This window comes from Bos grunniens, chromosome 10 (assembly GCF_055505025.1).
Source record: "Bos grunniens cultivar Pamir isolate PY7600 chromosome 10, Bosgru_T2T1.0, whole genome shotgun sequence".
NCBI lineage: Eukaryota > Metazoa > Chordata > Mammalia > Artiodactyla > Bovidae > Bos > Bos grunniens.
Genome location: NC_141174.1, coordinates 38378219 through 38403628, shown reverse-complemented (window position 1 = coordinate 38403628; position 25410 = coordinate 38378219). Strand labels below are relative to the sequence as shown.

The 25410-nt window shown below is 40.7% G+C and overlaps 1 protein-coding gene and 1 long non-coding RNA gene across 22 annotated transcripts in view; both read right to left on the bottom strand.

Annotated features, from left to right (window-relative positions):
* Nucleotides 1-368: 368 nt before the first annotated feature.
* On the bottom strand, nt 369-20670 carry AFG2B (AAA ATPase AFG2B). Of its 21 annotated transcripts, none has more exons than XR_015134397.1 (8): nt 19562-20670; nt 15107-15292; nt 10294-10452; nt 5530-5739; nt 4442-4666; nt 2934-3164; nt 2167-2292; nt 369-646 (listed from the first exon to the last, which is right to left on the bottom strand). XR_015134397.1 is itself a non-coding variant. In XM_086320705.1 (8 exons), exons 1-8 carry the CDS (start codon nt 20654-20656, stop codon nt 479-481), a joined length of 2304 nt encoding a protein of 767 aa, XP_086176831.1. In that variant the 5' UTR covers nt 20657-20670; the 3' UTR covers nt 369-478. The 21 variants fall into 21 exon arrangements, 2 of the variants coding, with proteins under 2 accessions (XP_086176831.1, XP_086176832.1); XR_015134399.1 differs by having other exon boundaries at nt 2934-3160; XR_015134398.1 differs by having other exon boundaries at nt 3030-3160.
* Nucleotides 20671-21124: 454 nt separating this feature from the next.
* Nucleotides 21125-25410, bottom strand: part of LOC147364365 (uncharacterized) — a 42065-nt gene continuing 37779 nt past the window's right edge. Inside the window, exon 4 of the long non-coding RNA XR_015134417.1 lies at nt 21125-21430. This is a non-coding gene — a long non-coding RNA (uncharacterized LOC147364365). The remainder of the gene's footprint in view (nt 21431-25410) is intronic.

Sequence of the window (25410 nt, the reverse complement as noted above, 5' to 3'; positions counted from 1 at the left end):
ATTGTAGTCATATAAGAAAATAACCTCATTTATACGAGATGTACAGTGGAGTATTAAAAGGATAAAGATGTGTGATGTGTAAAATCTACTTCTAAATAGTTCATAAAAAATACTGTGGAGGGGAGGAGAAAGAGGGAGAGAGAGGAGACAAGTGTGGCAAAATGGTAAAAACTGATGAATCTGGAGGAACTTCCAGTGGCCCAGTGGTTAAGAATCCGAGCTCCCCAGGTTCAATTCCTGGTCAGGGAACTAGATTCCACACGCCACAACTAAGACCCGGCACAGCCAAAAAAAAAAAGTGGTGAATCTGAGTTAAAAGTATATGAGTGCCTTATTCTTTTAACTTTTCTGTATGAAATCTTAGCCTATCAGGCACAAGTTTTTTTATTTATAGGAAATAATACACACAAAGTAAGTTGCAAATTACAGTGCATATTCACATTTCAATTAAGCCTTGAGCAGGTATGTAAAATAATTTTTAAATATCTTCTAAGATAGAAAATTCTTTTTTCTGAAATAAGTTTTTATATAAAGTCAAATCCTTATGACTTAAGGACGGTTTTACAGTCTTAAGTGATTCTAGAAAGTGCTCTTGTTTCACTGTGGTCACTTCCAGTCCATTTTCTTGCAAAGCCAGCAAGGCGGCCTATAAAAGACAAACAATAGGAAATAATAAATATGCTTCACTGTTATTTTATGATATACAGTAATACTTTAAAATCTGAACATAAAAATCTCAGTCTCACTTCACAGAATTTCAATATTCGTGGCAATAAAAACATTAAGCTAAAAAGTTAAAGTGATTAAGTCTTCTCAGTGGACCATCTTTCCTTCTACATTACATTCTAGCCTTAAATGCGGGGGCGGGGGGGTGTCAGGGGGGTGGAGCAGAGTGCAGAACCACTATATTGGAGTATAGATGAGATCAACTATACTCCAATAAAAAAAAAAAAAAGATGAGTGACTGTATTCCTGATCTCAGAGTAGGAGTTTTTAAACAGGACACAGCACTGATCATAAAGAAACAGAAAATGAACAAACCACTGTTATACACAGGCTTCCTTGGTGGCTCAAACGATAAAAAATCTGCCTGCAGTGCAGGAGACCAGGGTTCACTCCCTGGGTCAGGAAAATCCCCTGGAGAAAAGAATAACCCACTCCAGTATTCTTGCCTAGAGAATTCCATGGACAGAGGAGTCTGGCGGGCTACAGTCTATGGGATCGTAAAGAGTTGGACATGACTGAACAATTAACACTTTCACTGTTACACACAAAAGCAAGAAAGAACTTCACAGACATAATCTTGAGTTAAAGAAGCAGACAGAAAAGCATACCATATGGTTCCATTAATATAAAGTGCAAAAGCAGCAAAAGTCATCTCCCCAGTGCTAGAAATCAGGACAGTGGTTCTTTTGTAATAGAGGGACGGGGAAGCTTGGTGGGCTGCCGTCTATGGGGTCGCACAGAGTCAGACACAACTGAAGCAACTTAGCAGCAGCAGCAGCAGGAAGGCCCACGGAAAGCTTCTAGCATGCTGATGACATTCTTCCTTGACCCAAGTGGTAGTTATACAAGTGTGTTCACTGTATGTTAATTCAGTGGGCAGTATCCTCTCATTTTCACAAGTTTTTGCTAAGGAAAAACCTACAGTGGCTGACCTTTTTTCTGCCCTCAAGATAAAGTTTAAATGCCTTAGAGTGCCTTACCAGGGACCTGTGTGAGCCAGCCACTGGCCACCCCTTCAGTAATGTCATCCCCTCACCTCCGATCATCTGCACGTTTTATTCCCTGTGCCTCAAACACTCCCCTTCTCTCCCACAGACTGGCTAACTCCCTAATCATCCTTCCACTTGCAATGTACACACACCTTCTCTCAGAAAGCCTTCTCTTATTTTCAAGTTTGAATTGTATTCTTCCTAGCACCCTAAACTTCCCTGACTCACTACATTTTTAAATTCAGTATCACCTCTCGGCACCACCCCCTGCCGCATCAACCTGTAAGCCCTGAAGAGAAGGCAAGGAACCAGAGCGGCTTGTTTCACCTCCCATGGTGCCTCCCTTTCAGTAAATACTGCCAAGTGAATGAAGAGCTGAATAAACCAAGTGAATGAAGATCTGAATAAATGCAGAAATGTGTACATTTTCTTCACTAATTCATTAACTTACTTCTTTGCAGAGGTTTCCAAGATCAGCTCCAGAGAAAAAACAGGTTTCTGCTGCTACCTTTTCTAAGGAAACATCAGGCCCCATTGGCGTGTTTTTTGTACAGACTTTCAGAATAGAAAGCCTTCCCTGGAACAAAATAAAACATAATATGTTTAGAAGCTTAATGTTTGACATAATGTTATATTAAAACATATAGAATTTTCTATATTACAGAGAAAGTATATATATTTAAGAATTAAAAAATAAGAATCACTTTTTCTCAAGAGGTAAGAAAGTAAATGTGACATCAAGATAAATTTTAATATTTTTAAAAAGTAAAATAGATTAAAAAAATGTTTTCATCCCTTCAAAATCTGATAAATAAAAAATGCATTTTCTGTGTCTTTCACCACTCACTGCCAGTGGCTCTGGATGAGAAGGACAAAGGGTTTACTGATCCTTTGGCTGTATATATATACATTATATAATCTCTGTAAGCTCAGATTTCTCCACTGTAAAATAAGGATGCTCACCCAGATAATCACCAAAACTCTTTAACGCTTTAGGATTCTTCCATTCTAGCTGCAAAATAATTTTGAGGGGACTCCATAAACTCAGTATTTTGAGTCTTCCACAAAGCTGAAATTACTACCATTTTTTAGGCTTATGTTTCTCTGAAAACAGGGCCAGAGTATCCAGCAAAAGCAGATGAAAATGATAATTTATGATGAGCCATTAGATAAGAAAAACACAGAATCCAATATAGGACACACACCATGTACACTTACATCCAGTCAGGAACTCAACTCTGCCGTCTTCTTAGAGCTCAGACACTGATGTGTTATTAGGAATGCTCACACAGAGTAAATGTGCACAGTGATTACCTTTTCATCTGGAGGAGGAATATAAATAATCTTATCTAGTCTTCCAGGCCGTAACAAGGCATCATCTAACACATCAGGTCTATTTGTTGCTGCAACAACGATGACATTGCTATTGAAAATTTCTTGAAACTCTAGCTGAGGGAATATATACAACACAAAGTAACATCAATAAGTTGTTAATTAGTAAATGTATTTTTTTTTTAATTACAAATCAGCAGGTCTGTTTGTTTTTAAATAGGAGAATACTGTTCTCTTCAGACTAGAATGCTTACATTTCCTATCCAGACCACCTTCTCAATATCAAGGCACCCTAGAAACAAATTATTAATCAAAGAGCTATACAACATGCACACGGTGAAGGGAGTGATCAACCCCAGTGGGGCATCTCTCACTGTGAGAACTGATGAAAAAAAGCTCTACACCACAGCAGAGAACATCTATCTGCTGACCTGAATGCATCTGAGCCCCAGCGAGTGATTACAACTTAAATGCATGACTTGAAAAGACAGAAGCATCTGACTAGCACATAGTATACCTATGAAAAGTCTTGGCTCTCATGTTCTTGAGGAGGGAGATTTATTTTACCTCTTTTTTTGTTTTTTTCTTTACAGAGGCAAAAATATGACAACTAATATAAGTTGCGTGTATATAAATCCAGGATGAAGATTTTAAAAAAATATATCTAAGAGCTGCTACAGCAAGGCCTAACACATGCTAAGCTTTCAGAATTGTTGAACTTAATTTTCAGATCAGTTTTCCAGTAATGTGATCTCTCAAAGCAATGAGTTCCCTGTATCTGCAAGTATTTTAGCAGACTGGGTAAACACCTGTCAGAGGCTATAGAAGGAATTCCTGCTTTATGAGAACTGATTAGAACACCTCATGGGTCCCTTCAAATTCTAGTGGCATATCTTCCTAAGGAGCTATAAGACTCTCTTTCTATGGAACAATTTAAGAAATGGGAAATAAGAAACACCAAGAAGAAACAAAAGCTTTGGAAGGAAAAGGATTTCCAAAGGTCACTTTAACTGCATTAGAACCAAGGAAACCTCAACAAAACTGGAAGTTTTTAATTACTGATTATTGGAAATAATAGTCTGTTTTGTTTCATTTCACATAAAACACTACTTTATGAGGATACAGAAATAAGAAACTCCCCTCTCCACTAGCAATATGCAGTTACATTTCTAATCTTAGGAAAAAATTCACATTCACACATATCTAAGATACTTTATTATAAAATTTGCCTCATCTTCCCAGCTAAATCACAATTTTACCAGCTCTGTAAAAATCCTAATAGTCAAACTGAAATTATATAAATGTATGAGATGAATCCAGCATAGGAAAAGACAGTATAGATGCAGTCTGTTTATTGTTGGCCTGGATTTTGGTGTATCCTGGCTAATAAATACCTCTTCATTTTTTTCCAGCTGCTTGCATTTACCATGTTGATCTGATTTACTTCCTCTTCTCTCTATAGTCTTCAATCCAACACCATCTAATTCATTTAGGAGAACAGAAAGAACACGATCTTGAACATTACATTCTGTTCTGCTGATTGATCGAGAGCCCAAGATTGAATCAATCTCATCCAAAAACACAATTGCTGGTGTATTTGCTCTTGCTTGTCGAAATACCTTTTGTTCAAAAGTGGAAATATTAAAAGGCTATACATCATGCCTTATTCATATGAATGAATGCTTTCTGCATTACTATTTATAATTTTTAAAATATAAAAAGAAAGATTCTAAATGTCTAAGAACTGGGGAATGAACAAATAAAGAACAGTATTATACAGGGGTTAAAAATCTTATTTTCAAAAAACATTTAATATTACTGAATTTTAAAAGTGGTAACACTAAGCTAAATCACAATAAAGATATATATGTATGTATATGTATATATATGTGAATGGATATATATATGGTGGTTTGGTGGTTTAGTCACTCAGTCGTGTCCGACTCTTGTGACCCCATGGACTGTAGCCTGCCAGGCTCCTTTGTCCATGGGATTCTCCAAGCAAGAATACTGGAGTGGGTTGCCATTTCCTTCTCCAGGGGGATCTACCCGACCCAGGAACTGAACCCAGGTCTCCTGCATTGCAGGTAGATTCTTTACCAACTGAGCTATGAAGGAAGCCCGGATATATATATATATATAAAAGATGAGTGGATAGTACATAAATATAATGAGTGGATAAGTATATATACATATATCTATAATGAGTGGATATACATATATAATATCCACTCACTCCCCTGCCTAAGGAAACAAAACGACAAAGAAAATTCACCGAAATGTTAACAGTAAGTAGAGAGACTATGGAGGATTTCCTATTTATACTTTTCTAAATTTTCTAAGTTTTCTATACACAAACAGGTATAACATTCTTAACAGGAAATATAGCCAGTTACATTTAAAAAATAAGGTTTATCCTTAAGGCATGAAACAAAAATTCAAAAGTAAACTTAACTACATGAGGGAAAATAAACCAACCAACCTGAGACAAGATTTTCTCTGAATCTCCAACAAAAGGCGAGAAGAGATCAGCTCCGCTCACTGAAACGAAAGAGCAACAACAGCTGGTGGCCAGGGCCCTCACCAGCGTGGTTTTGGCGCACCCAGGGGGCCCATATAGGAGAACTCCCTTTGGTTGTGTCAGGCCCATCCTAACAAATTCCCGAGGGAATTTCAGAGGCCATTCAATGCTCTAAAAGAACACAAAAAGAGACAGGACACAAAAGGAGACAGTTGTTTTAGTAAAATGTGAAAAAAAAAATTCAATACATTCATTCAACAATCTTCAGCTACCTGCTATGAGCTGGATATAGGGTCCAATCTCCACACAGCAGCCAGTGAGCTTATGACATAAGTGAGGTCACATCACTTCCTGCTTAAAATCTTTCAATGACTTCTTGTCAGAATTACAATATTCAAATCCAAATTCCTAACTATCACTGCTTACAAGGCCTAACATAACCCCCCACAGTTTGTTCCCATCTCAGGGCCTTTACTTGCTAGTCTCTCTGCTTGAACACTCCTTTGCGATCTTTATATGCTATTCTGCATCACTCAGATCTCCACTCTACAGTCATTTCCTTGGACAGGTCTTCCCTAACCACTGTAGTTAAAACAGACCTTCCTCTTCCTAGGAACTCTATGCTACTATCCATTTTTTATTTTTGGAGCACTAACTCATTTGCTATCTGAAATTACTGTATTCCCATGTTGAGTTTGTCATTCTGCTCTTGCCGGAATGTAGGCAAAGTTCACCTCTAAATCCCCATCACCTAGAATGACACCTTCACAAAGTAGGCACTCATTAAATGTTAGCTGAATTATAAACAAATCCTCAATACCTCTGAGGTAGATGGTTTTGTTATCATCATAATTTCAGAGATGCAGAAACTCAGGCTTAAAAAGTGAAGTAACTTGCCCAGGCCTTATTACCTTATTATGAGTGAGGTAGCAGAACTAAGACTAATCCCAGACAGTGTAGGTCAAGAGCATGAGTTCTTAACTACTGATACATTGCCTCTACAAAAAAAGACAGACAAGATCCCCGTACTAGAAACTCCTATTGTAATTGGGGAGACAGGCTTAAAAACTACCAACCAGGCCAGAGTAGGGCATTCCGTGGACAAGGAACAAATATATACAGAGACACATCAAACCATCCAGTTCATCTCCCAGTGGTAAGCAGAACAGAGTGGAGGACGTGGGAGGCAAGGAGTGATGGAGCTGAAATGGAAGTAGGAGTCAGATCACACTGGGCCTTCATAGTTTTAGTCAACAATGAGGAAGCAGTACGGAGAATGAACTAGAAGGAAATGAAACCAGAGGGAAGGAAACTACTTAGCAGTGGTCAATGAGTGCAATGACTCAGACTACAAAAATAATAAGGCTGGATGTGTCACAGGCAGCAGAGATCATGTGGTTGGGATGGACTTGAAACATACAGTGTAAGTGCACTATATGCAGGGGGGAAGTCCAGAGGGAAAGGTACATGACATGCAACATGACATCCATTTAGAAGACAGGTCTCTGACTTAGGGGATGGGGCAACTGGCTGTCTTCACTGCGAGAGGGAATCCAGCTGTAGAGATGGAATTGGTAAGCTGAACTCTGGACATGCCATGCTGAATCCGAGATCCCTGGAAGTTATTTAGTAGGCAGGGAGTTAAGTAGTTTTGATGATCAAAGAACTATCTGCACTGGATATAAAGATTTCTGAGTTAGCTGCTTTCAGGAGACAGCTGAAGCCTGGGACACGCTTCAGGAGATGAGAGATGAAGGACTCACTTAGAAAATGCAAAAAGAGGACTCTTGGGAGCTTGGAGAATTAACATTTAAAGTAAGGGAGAGGAGTGCTCAAAAAGGTAGGAAAGCCTAACATCTCAGAGCTAAAGGAAGACGGTGTGTCTCACAGGAAAGTATGGCTATTTTGTGAAGATTAAATGAGAGCATATAAAAAAATTAGAGCATATTTAAATGTGCTTTAAGAAAATAAGAGATATCAAGCGAACATTTCATGTAAGGATGTGCACGATAAGGGATAGAAATGGTTAAGGACCTAACAGAAGCAGAAGAGATGAAGAGGTGGCAAGAATACACAGAAGAACTGTACAAAAAAGTCTTAATGAGCCAGATAACCAGGATGGTGTGGTCATTCATCTAGAGCTGGACATCCTGGAGTATGAAGTCAAGTGGGCCTTACGAAGCATTACTATGAACAAAGCTAGTGGTAGTGACGGAATTCCAGCTGAGCTATTTCAAGCCCTAAAAGATGATGCTGTTAAAATGCTGCACTCAATATGTCAGCAAATTTGGAAGACTCAGCAGTGGCCACAAGACTGGAAAAGGTCAATTTTCATTCCAATCCCAAAGAAGGGTAATGCCAAAGAACATTCAAATTATCATACAATTGTATCATTTCACATACTTACAAGGTTATGCTCAAAATCCTAGACTTCAGCTGGCTGAAGTGAACTGAAAACTAAATGTACAAACTTGATTTCAAAGAGGCAGAAGAAATCAGAGATTAAATTGCTAACAGTTGTTGGATCATGGAGAAACCAAAGGAATTCCAGAAGAACATTTACTTCTGCTTCATTGACTATGCTAAAGCCGTTGATTGTGTGGATCACAACAAACTGTGGAAAATTCTGAAAGAGATGGGAATATCAGACCACCTAACCTGCCTCCTGAGAAATCTGTATGCAGGTCAAGAAGCAACAGTTATAACTGGACATGAAAAAACTGGTTCAAAATTGGGAAAGATGTACAAGACTATATATTGTCACTGTGTTTATTTAACTTCTATGCAGAGTACATCATGTGAAATGCCGGGCTGGATGAAACCCAAGATGGAATCGAGACCACTGGGAGAGGGATATCCCTGACGTTCAGTGGTTAAGACTCCACACTCCCGAGGCAGGGGCCCTAGGTTCAATCCATGATCAGGGAACTAGATCCCACATGCCACAATGAAGATGGAAGGTCCTGTATGATGCAACTAAGACCCAACACAGTCAAATACATACATACATACATACATACATACATATATATACACACACACACACACACATATATATATACATACACACATATAAAAATGTATAAAGATTACTGGGAGAAATATCAACAATCTCAGATATGCAGATGATACCACTCTAAAGGCAGAAAGTGAAGAGGAACTAAAGAGCCTCTTGACGAGGGTGAAAGAGGAGAGTGAAAAAGCTGGTTTAGAACTCAACATTCAAAAAACTAAGATCATGGCATCTGGCCCTATCACTTCATGGCAAAGAGGAAGGGAAAAGGTGGAAACAGTGGCAGATTTTGTTTTCTTGGGCTTCCAAAATCACTGTGGACAATGACTGTGGCCATGACTTAAAAGACGCTTGCTCCTGGAAAGGAAAGCTAAGACAAACCTAGATATCTATTAAAAAGCAGAGATATCTCTCAGCCGACAAATGTCTGTATAGTCAAAGCCGTGGTTTTTCCCAACAGTTGTGTACAGATTTGAGAGTTGGACCATAAAGAAAGCTGAGTGTCAAAAAACGGGTGCTTTCAAATTGTGGTGCTGGAGAAGACTCTTCAGAGTCCCTTGGACTGGAAGAAGATCAAACCAGTCAATCCTAAAGGAAATCAACCCTGAATATTCACTGGAAGGACTGTTGCTGAAGCCAAAGCTCCAAGACTTTGGCCACCTGATGCAAACAACCAACTCACTAGAAGACCCTGATGCTGGGAAAGAGGGCGGGCAGGAGGAGAAGGGGGTAACAGAGGATGAGGTGGTTAGAGAGGAATATCGACTCAATGGACATGAATTTGAACAAACTCTAGGGGATGGTGGAGGACACAGGAGCCTGGTGTGCTTCAATCTGTGGGGTCACAAAGAGTCAGACATGACTTAGTGACTTAGCAACAACAACAAAATGTGCCTATCCATGGATACAAGGATTCCAGGGTTCACTGTAGATACAGCTCCTAGTTAAGATAAATAAATAATAATGGATACTTAGAAATTAGTCTTGTGTGTGCTCAATTTGAGAAACCTACTTTCTTATGGCAGGATCACCCAAAGGGGAATTGGAAAAATTAATTTCCGGAACTGCAGTGCAGGTAAGAAAATCAGGTGAGCTGTGACCCTCCACAGCCACTGTGAGAATCAGTATCAAGTAACTACTCAGGCCAAAGTGACTGTTAATTATAAATTTGTGTTTTTACCAGTCTCGGGGTAAATTCAGGCCTATGAATGAAGAATTTGTACTTATACAGTCTATGATCTAAGAATCAGTTTTACATGTTTAAATGTTAAAAAAAAAAAAAAAAAGACTATTCTGTGGTGTGAAAATTATGACTTCAGTGTCTATAAATAAAATCTCATCAGAACACAAATACTCATTACATATGACTGCTTTTGTGCTATGATAGCAGAGTCGAATGACTGCAACAGAGATCATAAAACCTAAATTATTTACTCTCTGGTCCTCCACAGAAAGAGTTTACTGATCCTTCATCTAAATTAGAAACTCTTTAGAGCAAAAACTAAACAAAAAGGTGAAGAAAGAAAGTATGAAAAATGGCATTTGATGTCTGCAGAGTCCAGTTAAACAAGGATGGAAAAGCGATCATTAGACCCGGATGTTAGGTTCACATCAGTGAAGGCAGCCATGTTTCAGTGCCACTTGTTTACAGCACAAATGCATTACACTTAGACCGTCCTACTCTACTGGCTTAAGCAGAGTCTCTATCTCACCTGCTTTAATTTCAGTTTTACATCTTCAAGGCCACCAATTTGCTCCCAGCCAACAGGTTTGATGTCTGTCACTCCAATGACACTTCGAAATGATGAGGGTCGGATCTTTTTAAAAGCTTCAAGGAAGTCTGTTTCATCAATCGTCGGATTGTCCTGGTTCTGAAGTAATCCACCCCAAAAAGCAAAATCAAACCAAAAATCAGGCGGGCCTTTTTTGTGGCACACAAACATGATTACTTTTTTATTGTGATCCTCATTTGAATTTATACATCTATTTTTTTGTCACTATAAAGAAATTTATAATACATGGTATGAAAAAACTAAATGTCTCCCCAACTCCCACCAATATTCATCCCCAGAGAAAGTCAACAGTCTCCTGTATATTCTTCCAGTATGTTTATGACATATGTATATCCTTTCAAAGAGAGACACAAATGGGACCATACCGTACACATTAATTTGTACTTTTTCATCTCTCAGGAATCTTTTCATGTCCAAGAATACAATAATACCTCATTCTTTCTGACAACTGCATAATATTGCATGAGTATTTTAATGACACCCTTCTGTTGAAGAGAGGTTTTCCAGTCTTTTGGTACTAAACACAAAGCTGCAACTGAATGTCTTTGTACACATGTTCAAGTATTTTATATAAGACTTTCCTCAAAATAGAATTACTGTGCTTAAGAGTATGCACACTTACAATTTTCATAGCTACTATTAAAATGTGCTCCAAGCTGTATCAATAATATGAAGCTGTTTTCCCCACACCTCTCTAACACTGGACATGACCAGACCTTAAATGTCTGCCATTGTGACAGAGGACATGGTGTTTACTATTTCGTTAATTAAGTTTCTTCAATCAAGAGTGAGGTAAAAGGAATAATGGAATTAGAAAATAAATTTTGCAACCATTACAGTAATGGCTATTTGAGGCAAGAATCATCAGTGGATGCCAATCTAGGGGAGAGAAAGTCTGACGGGGAACAGGATGGCTGCATTGTCTTAGAGGGTCTCCTCACAGATTTCTTATTAGTTGCAAGGGGAAAAATAACAACTCCAAAGCAGATAAACTGGACCAACGCTTGACTAGTTGATCGCACCAGTCACCCAGGAGAGGCACCCCCAGTGAGGAGTAGGTGGTCACACTATGTCTCCACAAATGACATCCTAAGGAGGACACACTAACATTTAATGCAGTGTTCCTATTGGGCTTGCATAACCTGAACGTAACTAGGAGGAAACAGATACACCCAAACTGAGAGATGCTCTATAACATCACTGACTTTAAATCTTTAAAAATGTCAATGTCAAAATGTCGCACACACACCAAGAAAGTGCTATGGAAACGTTCAAAATTAAAGAAAACCAAAAACTAGACATAATATATTATCCTGGACTAAATTCTACACTGAAGGAAAAGGGTGCTACAAAATGAAACAGCCAGCAAAATCAGAATAGGGACTGTAGATCTGACAACATTTTGATCACTGTTAAATTTCCTGAATATAATGAGATTATACATACTCGTTCATAGGAAATGGACACTAAAATATTAAGAGACAACAGGTTAAGATGCATGCAACCCATTTTCAAATGATTCAGGAAAAAAAAAAGAATGTGTATATGTATACAGTTGACCCTTGAACATCATGGAGGTTAATCTGCATTTAAGTAGAGGAAGCCCAACAAATCTGTTGTTCCCCACATTCGTGGGTTCAGCCAGTCCTGGACCGTGCACTACTTGCAGGATTTACTATCAAAAAATATCTACGTATAAGTGAACTAGAGCAGTTCAAACCCATGTTGCTCAAAAATCAACTGTATATATACAGAGAGACAAAGAGATGAGAGAAAACAAAGGAGGATAAAGCTAATATGGCAAAATGTTAAAAACTTGTCAGTTTGGATAAAGGAATTAGCAGGAGTTCTCTACCTTCAACTCTCCTTGAAGTTTTGTTTAATTTTTAAAATTTTTTCCCTGAAGTTTTAATTATTTCAAAATAAGTTTTTAAAAGAGAAAGAATCAAAAAAGACTAATCTTTAAAGAAAGTTGAGGATTTTTCATGTTTATTAGTCATTTGTAATCCTTTCACCGTCAACTACCAGTTCATCAGTTCATATTTTACTACACATTTTCTCTTAGATTGGTCTTATTGCTTTGTAAGACTTCTTTCTATACCAAGGAAATTGGTGTTTTGTCAGGGGCTGGCAGTATTTTTCCCAGTCTGTCTCGTGTCCTTGCCTTTGTTTATAGTAGTTTGTTTTGCTTTTGAACTTGTCATCTTTTTTAAAAATAGTATTGTTTTGCCATTCTAAAATGCTCAAATCAGTAAATTATCTTCTTTTTGGCTATTAAAAATTCATATTTCTATTTGTAATATCTGTATTATATTTAAGTATTTAACCTTACATCAAATTCTGAATATTTAGTTGTCCCAAAATTTCCATTTTCAATAACAAACTATTTTATCCCATTTATGTAAGATTAAATAACTGAATATGTATATACAGAGCTATTCTTAACAGTGTTCCTAAAAATGCTAATAATTATAATCTCTGGGAGATGAGCTTTCAGACAATTTTTATCTTGTTTAATTTCTCACAAATAATGTTATTAAATAATTTTTTAAAATAGCATCTTTTTTTTTTTTACTAGCTAACAGTATCAGATATTGGGTAAATGAATACTAACACACTTTAGGTGAACACCAACTAACATTTGAAAATCCCATTTACACTTCCAGATCATTAGTGTGTATATATTACTCACTTGATTTTCATAACCCTTTCAGGCAGATAAAATCCTTTCCCTTCCATGTGTATATGTTTATGTGTTAAACTGTACTTCCAATGCTTTAATAGACATACTTGACAAAAAGCTGAACAAACTCTAATGTGTCCTCATCTACCCTGTAATAGAGGCAGCAACAGCCCCTCAGCTGCCTGGAGATGGAGAAAGAAATAGATGGAACCAGTACCTGCCCAGATGCCTCCGTCCATTCTTCCTTTTTGCCTTTCTTTTTTCCACTTCCCCTGGTTGTTTATGAACTCAGCCATCACCTGTGCTAACTATGGCTGGGCAGGCCCTCCTGAAGTAGCAGTGGGCTCCACCCTAGGACAACTGCAGCTGGCTGGACCACCTAAGCCAAGGTGCTTTAGGTCAAACCTGGAACTTCAAAGCAGAGGGAATTCTAAATGTAAACCTCTGTTTCCACATCCTGTACTCTTGTCCTCCCTTCAAGAGGCATATATTCTCACATCTTCACACATGGGCCTTGTCATTAAATCTTTAAGCACTTCTGGTTCTAAACCCCAAAGATGAGGACTTAAAGTTCATGTAATTCCTTCCCTACCTTCAGTGTAAGAGTAAAAATAAAGGAAAAGAAGATAAGGAAGGATATAAATTAATTAGGTAAAAATGTTTTCAAAATCTAGGATAAATCATCCTTTTATGGTTTAAAAAAAAACAAAAAAACCTCAAAATTAGGAGTAAGATCAAAGGACAATTTTAAGTGTTACAACAGAACCCCTAGCACAATGAAATTAATTTTTTCTGGAGGAGTTTAGGGACTCAGGATGACTTATTACATACAAAGTGAACAGATTTTCCAATCTATAGTGTTGAAAACTACTATATTTAAGTTAATATCCCAACTATTTTTTCAAAAGGCACTCATGAATTAAGGATTTAAATGTCAAAGATGAATTTAAGTAAAATTCCAGGCACTTAATCTTCTCCAGAGTAAGAAAAGGTTCTTTTCCCTACAAGATGCATATTGATAACAAAGGGAAAAACAGTATCTTAACAATAGGGAATCTCAGAGATAACCACCTTATCTAAGATATCAAATCAGTAACAGGACAAAGATATATCATTTCTACCTAACAGACACAATGAGAAGAACACACTATCATTTCTGGAATATTTCTGCCAAAAATGCAAAACCTGAATCAAATCATGAGAAAATATCAGTCAAACCTACACTGAGGAATATCCTACAGAACAACTGAACTGTACTCTTAAAAATAATTAAAGTCATAAAAGAAAGACTGAAGAAGTTTCTAGATTAAAGATTAAGAAACCATGACAACTAATAAATGCAATGTGTAATCCTGGATCAAAAAATATTTTTTTTTCTTTTAAAATTTTTGCTACAAAGGAAATTAATGGGACAAATGGTAAGGTTTGGATAAGGTCTATATAGATTAAGTAAAAGTTGGTATTAATTTCTTCATCTTGATTATTGTTTGTACTATTGGTTAGTCTGATTTTAGGAAATAAACACTCAACTTTTCAAAGCTATGTGGGCATTTTGGCTGCATTTGAGAGTATAAATATATATACATAAACATTCATACACATGAAGAGAGTATGATAAAGCAAAGGGGGTAAAATGTTACATTTGAAGAATCTGGGCGAAGAAAATGCAAAAATTCTTTGTCCTATTTTTGCAACTTTTCTCTAAGTCTGAAGTAGATTCAAAATAAAACGAAAATTTTAAAGACACATGTTTGATTCTTCTGGGGTCACAGTGTCTTTTTCCTTATTGCACTGGGCTTTAACACTAAAGAGTTAGTATGGGAGAACGGGAACATGCCCTCGGCCGACCTAGAGAAGTCAGCTCTCTGTCCCCACTTTCAGTCATACACTATTTATATATGGAATTCAGATGTAAAAATACATATAAGAAACAGATGTCCAAGGTGTCAAAAGTTTCAAGAAAAGGTACTTACCACTTTTTTAAGTCCCCAAATTAACTTGTTACATTAATAAAAGGGTTAACGTAAGTCATAAACCAATATTTCTTACCTTCTCACTATGAAGCAGAGCCTGCATGGCAGCCTCCCTACAGAGTGCAGTCAGGTCTGCGCCAACATAGCCAACTGTCATTTCTGCGAGGAGGTTCAAATCAACTTGACCAGAGATAGGCATCTTTGAAGTAATCACTTGTAGAATTGCCTTTCTTTGTCTAAGAGTGGGAGTTCCAATGACAACCTATGTGCAAAGCAAGAAAAGAAAACATTTACAGCTTAAAAATATTTTTTTTATCCTCACAAATATGTATAATAATTTAGCGAACAAATATGGAACTATTACTAGGTACTCTTAAGTATGTATCTTAGATTCTGAATATGAGAAAATCCTTATTTTCAAGAGTGAAAAAGCTGGCTTGAAACTCAACATTCAAAAAACTAAGATTATGGCATCCAGCCCCATCACTTCATGGCAGAAAGAAGGGGAAAAAGTGGAAACGGTGACAGATTTTATTTTCTTGGGCTCCAAAATCACTGTGGACAGTGAATGCAGCCACAAAATTAAAGGACGCTTGCTCCTTGGAAAGAAAGCTATGACAAAAATCTAAATGGCAAATGAGAAAGCAGAGATATCACTTTGCCAACAAAGGTCCATATAGTCAAAGCTATATACAGTCAGCAAAAACAAGACTGGGAGCTGACTGTGGCTCAGATCATGAACTCCTTATTGCCAAATTCAGACTTAAATTGAAGAAAGTAGGGAAAACCACTAGACCATTCAGGCATGACCTAAATCAAATCCCTTATGCTTATACAGTGGAAGTGAGAAATAGATTCAAGGGACTAGATCTGACAGGCACTAGACATAGTGCCTGAAGAACTATGGACTGAGGTTTGTGACACTGTACAGGAGACAGGGATCAAGACCATCCCCATGGAAAAGAAATGCAAAAAAGCAAAATGGCTGTCTGGGGAGGCCTTACAAATAGCTGTGAAAAGAAGAGAAGCGAAAAGCAAAGGAGAAAAGGAAAGATATAAGCATCTGAATGCAGAGTTCCAAAGAATATCAAGGAGAGATAAGAAAGCCTTCCTCAGTGATCAATGCAAAGAAATAGAGGAAAACAACAGAATGAGAAAGACTAGAGATCTCTTCAAGAAAATTAGAGATACCAAGGGAACATTTCATGCAAAGATGGGCTTGATAAAGGACAGAAATGGCATGGACCTAACAGACGCAGAAGATATTAAGAAGAGGTGGCAAGAATACACAGAAGAACTGTACAAAAAAGATCTTCATGACCCAGATAATCACGATGGTATGATCACTTACCTAGAGCCAGACATCCTGGAATGTGAAGTCAAGTGGGCCTTAGAAAGCATCACTACGAACAAAGCTAGTGGAGGTGATGGCATTCCAGTTGAGCTATTTCAAATCCTGAAAGATGATGCTATGAAAGTGCTGCACTCAATATGCCAGCAAATTTGGGAAACTCAGCAGTGGCCACAGGACTGGAAAAGGTCAGTTTTCATTCCAATCCCAAAGAAAGGCAATGCCAAAGAATGCTCAAACTACCACACAATTGCACTCATCTCACATGCTAGTAAAGTAATGCTCAAAATTCTCCAAGCCAGGCATCAGCAATATGTGAACCGTGAACTTCCTGATGTTCAAGCTGGTTTTAGAAAAGGCAGAGGAACCAGAGATCAAATTGCCAACATCCGCTGGATCATGGAAAAAGCAAGAGAGTTCCAGAAAAACATCTATTTCTGCTTTATTGACTACGCCAAAACCTTTGACTGTGTGGATCACAATAAACTGTGGAAAATTCTGAAAGAGATGGGAATACCAGACCACCTGACCTGCCTCTTGAGAAACCTATATGCAGGTCAGGAAGCAACAGTTAGAACTGGACATGGAACAACAGACTGGTTCCAGATAGGAAAAGGAGTACGTCAAGGCTGTATATTGTCCCCCTGCTTATTTAACTTATATGCAGAGTACATCATGAGAAACGCTGGGCTGGAAGAAGCACAGGCTGGAATCCAGATTGCCGGGAGAAATATCAATAACCTCAGATATGCAGATGGCACCACCTTTATGGCAGAAAGTGAAGAGGAACTAAAAAGCCTCTTGATGAAAGTGAAAGAGGAGAGTGAAAAAGTTGGCTTAAAGCTCAACATTCAGAAAATGAAGATCATGGCATCTGGTCCCATCACTTCATGGGGAATAGATGGGGAAACAATGGAAACAGTGTCAGACTTTACTTTTTTGGGCTCCAAAATCACTGCAGATGGTGACTGCAGCCATGAAACTGAAAGACGCTTACTCCTTGGAAGGAAAGTTATGACCAACCTAGATAACATATTCAAAAGCAGAGATATTACTTTGCCAACAAAGGTCCATCTAGTCAAGGCTATGGTTTTTCCAGTAGTCACGTATGGATGTGAGAGTTGGACTGTGAAGAAGGCTGAGCGCCGAAGAATTGATGCTTTTGAACTGTGGTGTTGCAGAAGACTCTTGAGAGTCCCTTGGACTGCAAGGAGATCCAACCAGTCCATTCTGAAGGAGATCAGCCCTGGGTGTTCTTTGGAAGGAATGACGCTAAAGCTGAAACTCCAACACTTCGGCCACCTCATGCGAAGAGTTGACTCATTGGAAAAGACTCTGATGCTGGGAGGGACTGGGGGCAGGAGGAGAAGGGGACGACAGAGGATGAGATGGCTGGATGGCATCACTGACTCGATGGACGTGAGTTTGAGTGAACCCCTGGAGTTGGGGATGGACAGGGAGGCCTGGTGTGCTGCAATTCATGGAGTCACAAAGAGTCAGACACGGCTGAGCGACTGAACTGAACTGAACTGATGGTTTTCCAGTAGTCATGTACAGAAGTGAGAGTTGGACCATATAAAGAAGGCTGAGTGCCTAAGAAATGATGCTTTCGAACTGTGATGCTGAAGAAGACCCTTGAGAGTCAGTCCCCTGGACTTCAAGGAGATCAAACCAGTCAATTCTAAATGAAATCAACCCTGAATATTCACTGGAAGGACTGATGCTGACGCTGAAGCCCCAATAATTTGGCCGCCTGATAAAAAGAGCTGACTCATTAGAAAAGAACCTGCTGCTGGGAAAGACTAGAGGCAAAAAGAGAAGGGAGTAAGAGAGGATGAGATGATTACTTAGCATCACTGACATGCTGCTGCTGCTGCTAAGTCGCTTCAGTTGTATCCAACTCTGTGCGACCCCATAGACGGCAGCCCACCAGGCTCCCCTGTCCCTGGGATTCTCCAGGCGAGAACATCGGAGTGGGTTGCCATTACCTTCTCCAATGCATGAAAGTGAAAAGTCAAAGTGAAGTCGCTCAGTCGTGTCCTACTCTTAGCTACCTCGTGGACTGCAGCCTACCAGGCTCCTCCGTCCATGGGATTTTCCAGGCAAGAGTACTGGAGTAGAGTGCCATTGCCTTCTCCGATCACTGACATGAGTTTAAGCAAATTCCAGAAGATAGTGAAGGATAGGGTAGCCTGGTGTGCTGCAGTCCATGCAGTCACAGAGTCAGACATGACTTAGTGACTGAACAACAGCAACAACTTCAGGAAGTTTTTATTTTGTTATTTTTGAGAACCTTATCACATTCTGCTGCTACTGCTGCTGCTAAGTCGCTTCAGTCGTGTCCGACTCTGTGGGACCCCATAGACGGCAGCCTACCAGGCTCTCCTGTCCCTGGGATTCTCCAGGCAAGAACACTGGAGTGGGTTATCACATTCTAGGTCCAGTAAACCAGAAAGTCTATGTCCCTGCACTTATGGAGCTTATTCAGCAGACAGGTATTAGATGGTGTGAAGAAGAAATCCACTCAAGTTCTAAACAGATTATGCTAAAGTCTGCAATTATCAGCTGTCTCTTTATAATCCTACCACAAAGTTCAAACATCACAACCACCATTCAAACTAACAGAAATCAAGAATCAATTTAGGCCTGAAGTTTATAAAATAATACTTGAATATTTGAATATTTTGAATATTCAATCTTCCTGGCAACTAAGAGAGCAACTGTGGTACAGGATGCTGGCATTCAGACAAGGAATGCATAAATCTAGATAGAAGAGTTAACGTCTGCTTTGCTTTAGTTCTTCCCTGCCTTCTTTCTTATTTCAACACATTTGTTTCTTGAGGCTATCCTTCTACTTTAGATTCTCATTCCAAATCCTAAGAGTTTAATAGCTTGTAGTAGTCCTTAAAAACTAACGCTACTGATAACAGTATTCATTCTCAGGGCCTGCACAATAATCCCAAACGGCCCCCTGGCTTCTCAGAGCAATTTGACTCTGGGAGGGAAAGGGTCCTGGCTCGCAAATCATTTGTAAAGCAGAGAACGGGTTCTCTAAATAAAAGCCCCACTCCAGTCTCCTTGACTTCCAAAGCTAAGTGGGAAACGCCTCGGGGCAGCCAACCAGGGCCAGATGAGGCCGGGTTCAGGGGCAATGAGCTAACTGGCTGAGCCTTTATTTACCTCTCGGTCGAACCTCCCAGGTCTGCGCAGCGCTGGGTCTAGAGCATCCGGCCGGTTGGTGGATCCCACAACCACCACCTCGCGGTCCTCACCGATGCCGTCCAGCAGCGTCAACACCTGGGCCACCACGCGGCTCTCGGGGGCTTGGTGTGGGCCGCCCCGCCGGGGACACAGGGCGTCCACCTCGTCCAGGAAGAGGAGGGTGGGACGGCGGCTGGCCAAATCCCGGGCGCGCTTGAAGATCCGCCGCACATTTTCCTCCGTCTCCCCGGGCCGGGCGCCCTGCAGCGCTGGGGCGCTCACCGCCAGCAGCTCCGCGCCCGTCTCCCGGGCCACTGCCCGCACTAGCTGGGTCTTGCCCACTCCCGGGGGGCCGGCCAAGAGCACCCCGCGTGGCACTTCTAGCCCCAGCGAGGCCAAGGCGCGGGGGTAGCGGAGCGGCAGGCGAAGGAGCTCCCGCAGCGAGTCGGCCGCCTCCGAAAGGCCCCCCAGGGGCACCTCGGGCTGCGGCTCCTCCTCCGACGGAGGCACCTCGCTCAGACTGATGTGGGTGCGAGGGGTGACCAACCCAGCAGGATTCGGGCTGGGCGCCCCGCTAACGATGTGCAGGGCGGCCACTGGACCCGGAGCGCCTGGAGGAGCGGCCACCACGTGGCCCTGAGAGACTGGACGGTTCCTCAGCAGCTCCTGCACCGCCTCCAGCACCGCGGCTGGACTCGGGGCACCAGACGCGCCCGCTTGCTCCCTCAACTCCGGCCACACCGCGAGGCTCCGAAGGGGCGGGCAGGGCACTAAGCGGAGTCGGTTCAGGTTAATAATCCCCCCAGACCCCGGCGCCCCCACTGCCGACCCCGGGCTCGTGCACTGCGGGTCCAGCTGCACAAAGCCGTCCGCTCCATCCCGCCGCGGCCAGGCGGTGCACAGGCAGGAGCCACCGTCAGGCAGCGAGATCTTCACCGCCGAGCCCAGGTGGGCGCCTAAAGCGCGGAGGGCGGTAGGGCCCAGACGACAGCGCTGGGTGCCCCGATCCCTAGTATCTACGGGTAGCAGCTTTAAGGGAGGTCCTTCCGGAAAGGAACCCGAGTCCGGAGCCATTTCTCACGAAAGACGCAAAACCCAGGAAAATCGGGTAGGAATTCCACCGGGCCGGAAAGACCTGCACACCGTGGCCGGAAGCAGGTGATGCGCATGCGCCAGGGAAGCCGCTGATGTGAGTCTCCTAATAGGTGGAAAGGACCAATAGGAAGTTAGACTGTTAGACAGTGATGAGACCGTCAAGATAGTTTGCCACGGTGTTGGGTTTGGTAAAATCTTGTGGCCCTTTTTATAGCTTTGCAGACACTATTACGAACTTCTAGAGTCCATAGTCACTTACTGACCTCTGCTGTCTGTTTCCAGCTCCTAGGTTGGAACAACCTAAAAGGAACCAGGAAATTATACTGAGAGGAGATCCTTAGATGGGGAAATCACCAATTAAACCCTGTTTTCTTCTTTCTCTTAATCCTAGTGCTTTCTATTCTCTTTGAAGAACAAAGACTGTAAATTCAGACTTCTCAAGAAAGCTTTGTAATTTCTAAAATTTTTATTGGAGTACAGTTGCTTTATAATGTTTCTACTGTACAGCAAAGTGAATCATATATCCTCTTTTTTGGATTTCTTTCCCACTTAGGTCACCACAGAGCATTTAGTAGAGTTCCCGATACAGCACGGTCTCATTAGTTATCTATTTTATACATAACATGAATAGTGTATATATGTCAATCCCAATCTCCCAATTCCTGCCACAACGCTTCCCTCTTGGTATCCACACAGCTGTTCTCATCGTCTCTGTCTTTACTCTTGCTTTGTCTGAGGAGACCATACAAATACCTGTGAAAAGAAGAGAAGCAAAAAGAAAAGGAGGAAAGGAAAGATCAGATCAGATCAATCACTCAGTCGTGTCCGACTCTTTGCGACCCCATGAATCGCAGCACGCCAGGCCTCCCTGTCCATCACCAACTCCCAGAGTTCACCCAGACTCACGTGCATCGAGTCAGTGATGCCATCCAGCCATCTCATCCTCTGTCGTCCCCTTCTCCTCCTGCCCCCAATCCCTCTCAGCATCAGAGTCTTTTCCAATGAGTCAACTCTTCGCATGAGGTGGCCAAAGTACTGGAGTTTCAGCTTTAGCATCATTCCTTCCAAAGAAATCCCAGGGCTGATCTCCTTCAGAATGGACTGGTTGGATCTCCTTGCAGTCCAAGGGACTCTCAAGAGTCTTCTGCAACACCACAGTTCAAAAGCATCAATTCTTCGGCGCTCAGCCTTCTTCACAGTCCAACTCTCACATCCATACATGACCACAATAAAAACCATAGCCTTGACTAGACGAATCTTTGTTGGCAAAGTAATGTCTCTGCTTTTGAATATGCTATCTAGGTTGGTCATAACTTTCCTTCTAAGGAGTAAGCGTCTTTTAATTTCAGTAATTTTGGAGCCCAGAAAAACAAAGTCTGACACTGTTTCCACTGTTTCCCCATCTATTTCCCATGAAGTGATGGGACCGGATGCCATGATCTTTGTTTTCTGAATGTTGAGCTTTAAGTCAACTTTTTCACTCTCCACTTTCACCTTCATCAAGAGGCTTTTTAGTTCCTCTTCACTTTCTGCCATAAGGGTGGTGTCATCTGCATATCTGAGGTTATTGATATTTCTCCCGGCAATCTTGATTACAGCCTGTGCTTCATCCAGCCCAGAGTTTCTCATGATGTACTCTGCATATAGGTTAAATAAACAGGGTGACAATATACAGACTTGACATACTCCTTTTCCTATTTGGAACCAGTCTGTTGTTCCATGTCCAGTTCTAACTGTTGCTTCCTGACCTGCATACAAATTTCTCAAGAGGCAGGTCAGGTGGTCTGGTAGTCCCATCTCTTTCAGAATTTTCCACAGTTTATTGTGATCCACACAGTCAAAGGCTTTGGCATAGTCAATAAAGCAGAAATAGATGTTTTTCTGGAACTCTCTTGCTTTTTCCATGATCCAGCAGATGTTAGCAATTTGATCTCTGGTTCCTCTGCCTTTTCTAAAACCAGCTTGAACATCTGGAAGTTCACGGTTCACATATTGCTGAAGCCTGGCTTGGAGAATTTTGAGCATTACTTTACTAGCATGTGAGATGAGTGCAATTGTGTGGTAGTTTGAGCATTCTTTGGCATTGCCTTTCTTTGGGATTGGAATGAAAACTGACCTTTGCCAGCCCTGTGGCCACTGCTGAGTTTTCCAAATTTGCTGGCATATTGAGTGCAGCACTTTCACAGCATCATCTTTCAGGATTTGAAATAGCTTAACTGGAATTCTATCACCTCCACTAGCTTTGTTCGTAGTGATGCTTTCTAAGGCCCACTTGACTTCACATTCCAGGATGTCTGGCTCTAGGTCAGTGATCACACCATCGTGATTATCTGGGTCGTGAAGATCTTTTTTGTACAGTTTTTCTGTGTATTCTTGCCATCTCTTCTTAATATCTTCTGCATCTGTTAGGTCCAAACCATTTCTGTCCTTTATCGAGCCCATCTTTGCATGAAATGTTCCTTTGGTATCTCTGATTTTCTTGAGAGATCTCTAGTCTTTCCCATTCTGTTGTTTTCCTCTGTTTCTTTGCATTGATGGCTGAGGAAGGCTTTCTTATCTCTTCTTGCTATTCTTTGGAACTCTGCATTCAGATGTTTATATCTTTGCTTTTCTCCTTTGCTTTTCGCTTCTCTTCTTTTCACAGCTATTTGTAAGGCCTCCTCAGACAGCCATTTTGCTTTTGTGAATTTCTTTTCCCTGGGGATGGTCTTGATCCCTGTCTCCTGTACAATGTCACGAACCTCATTCCATAGCTCATCAGCACTCTATCTATCATATCTAGGCCCTTAAGTCTATTTCTCACTTCCACTATATAAGCATAAGGGATTTGATTCAGGTCATACCTGAATGGTCTAGTGGTTTTCCCTACTTTCTTCAATTTAAGTCTGAATTTGGCAATGAGTTCATGGTCTGAGCCACAGTCAGCTTCTGGTCTTGTTTTGGCTGACTGTATAGAGCTTCTCCATCTTTGGCTGCAAAGAATATAATCAATCTGATTTCGGTGTTGACCATCTGGTGATGTCCATGTTTAGAGTCTTCTCTTGTGTTGTTGGAAGAGGGTGTTTGTTATGATCAGTGCATTTTCTCGGCAAAACTCTATTAGTCTTTGCCCTGCTTCATTCTGTATTCCAAGGCCAAATTTGCCTGTTACTTCAGGTGTTTCTTGACTTCCTACTTTTGCATTCCAGTCACCTATAATGAAAACGACATCTTTTTTTTGGGTGTTAGTTCTAAAAGGTCTTGTAGGTCTTCATAGAACCGTTCAACTTCAGCTTCTTCAGTGTTACTGGTTGGGGCATAGACTTGGATTACTGTGATATTGAATGGTTTGCCTTGGAAACTAACAGAGATCATTCTGTCGTTTTTGAGATTGCATCCAAGTACTGCATTTCAGACTCTTTTGTTGACCATGATGGCCACTCCATTTCTTCTGAGGGATTCCTGCCCGCAGTAGTAGATATAATGGTCATCTGAGTTAAGTTCACCCATTCCAGTCCATTTTAGTTCACTGATTCCTATAATGTCGACATTCACTCTTGCCATCTCTTGTTTGACCACTTCCAACTTGCCTTGATTCATGGACCTGACATTCCAGGTTCCTATGCAATATTGCTCTTTACATCATCGGACCTTGTTTCTATCACCAGTCACATCCACAGCTGGCTATTCTTTTTCCTTTGGCTCCATCCCTTCATTCTTTCAGAGTTATTTCTCCACTGATCTCCAGTATACCCATTTAAGTGCAGAGTTCCAAAGAAGACCAAGGAGAGATAAGAAATCCTTCCTCAGTGATCAGTGCAAAAAAATAGAAGAAAATAATAGAATAGGAAAGACTAGAGATCTCTTCAAGAAAATTAAAGATACCAAGGGAACATTTCATGCAAAGATGGGCTCGATAAAGGACAGAAATGGTATGGACCTAACAGAAGCAGAAGATATTAAGAAGAGGTGGCAAGAATACACAGAAAAACTGTACAAAAAAGATCTTCACAACCCAGATAATCATGATGGTCTGATCATTCACCCAGAGCCAGACATCCTGGAATGTAAAGTCAAGTGGGCCTTAGGAAGTACCACTATGAACAAAGCTAGTGGAGGTGATGGAATTCCAGTTGAGCTATTTCAAATCCTAAAAGATGATGCTATGAAAGTGCTGCACTCTATATGCCAGCAAATTTGGAAAACTCAGCAGTGGCCACAGGACTGGAAAAGGTCAGTTTTCATTCCAATCCTAAAGAAAGGCAATGCCAAAGAATGCTCAAACTACTGCACAATTGCACTCATCTCACACGCTAGTAAAGTAATGCTCAAAATTCTCCAAACCAGGCTTCAATAGTATGTGAACCATGAACTAGTTGTTCAAGCTGATTTAGAAAAGGCAGAGGAACCAGAGATCAAATTACCAGATCAAATTGACAGATCCTAGAAAAAGCAAGAGAGTTCCAGAAAAACATCTATTTCTGCCTTATTGACTATGCCAAAGTCGTTGACTGTGTGGATCACAATAAACTGTGGAAAATTCTGAAAGAGATGGGAATACCAGACCACCTGATCTGCCTCTTGAGAAAACTGTATGCAGGTCAGGAAGCAACAGTTCGAACTGGACATGGAACAACAGACTGGTTCCAAATAGGAAAAGGAGTATGTCAAGGCTGTATAGTGTCACCCTGTTTATTTAACTTCTATGCAGAATACATCATGAGAAATGCTGGGCTGGAAGAAGCACAAGCTGG

Coding starts and splice junctions, on each gene's coding strand:
- AFG2B (XM_086320705.1), bottom strand. CDS start 20,656: ATGGCTCCGGACTCGGGTTCCTTTCCGGAAGGACCTCCCTTAAAGCTG. Junction 3,165..4,441: donor AGCTGGAAAAAAATGAAGAG/GTATTTATTAGC, acceptor ATATTCCCTCAG/CTAGAGTTTCAAGAAATTTT. Junction 647..2,166: donor TTGGAAACCTCTGCAAAGAA/GTAAGTTAATGA, acceptor TGTCTTTTATAG/GCCGCCTTGCTGGCTTTGCA.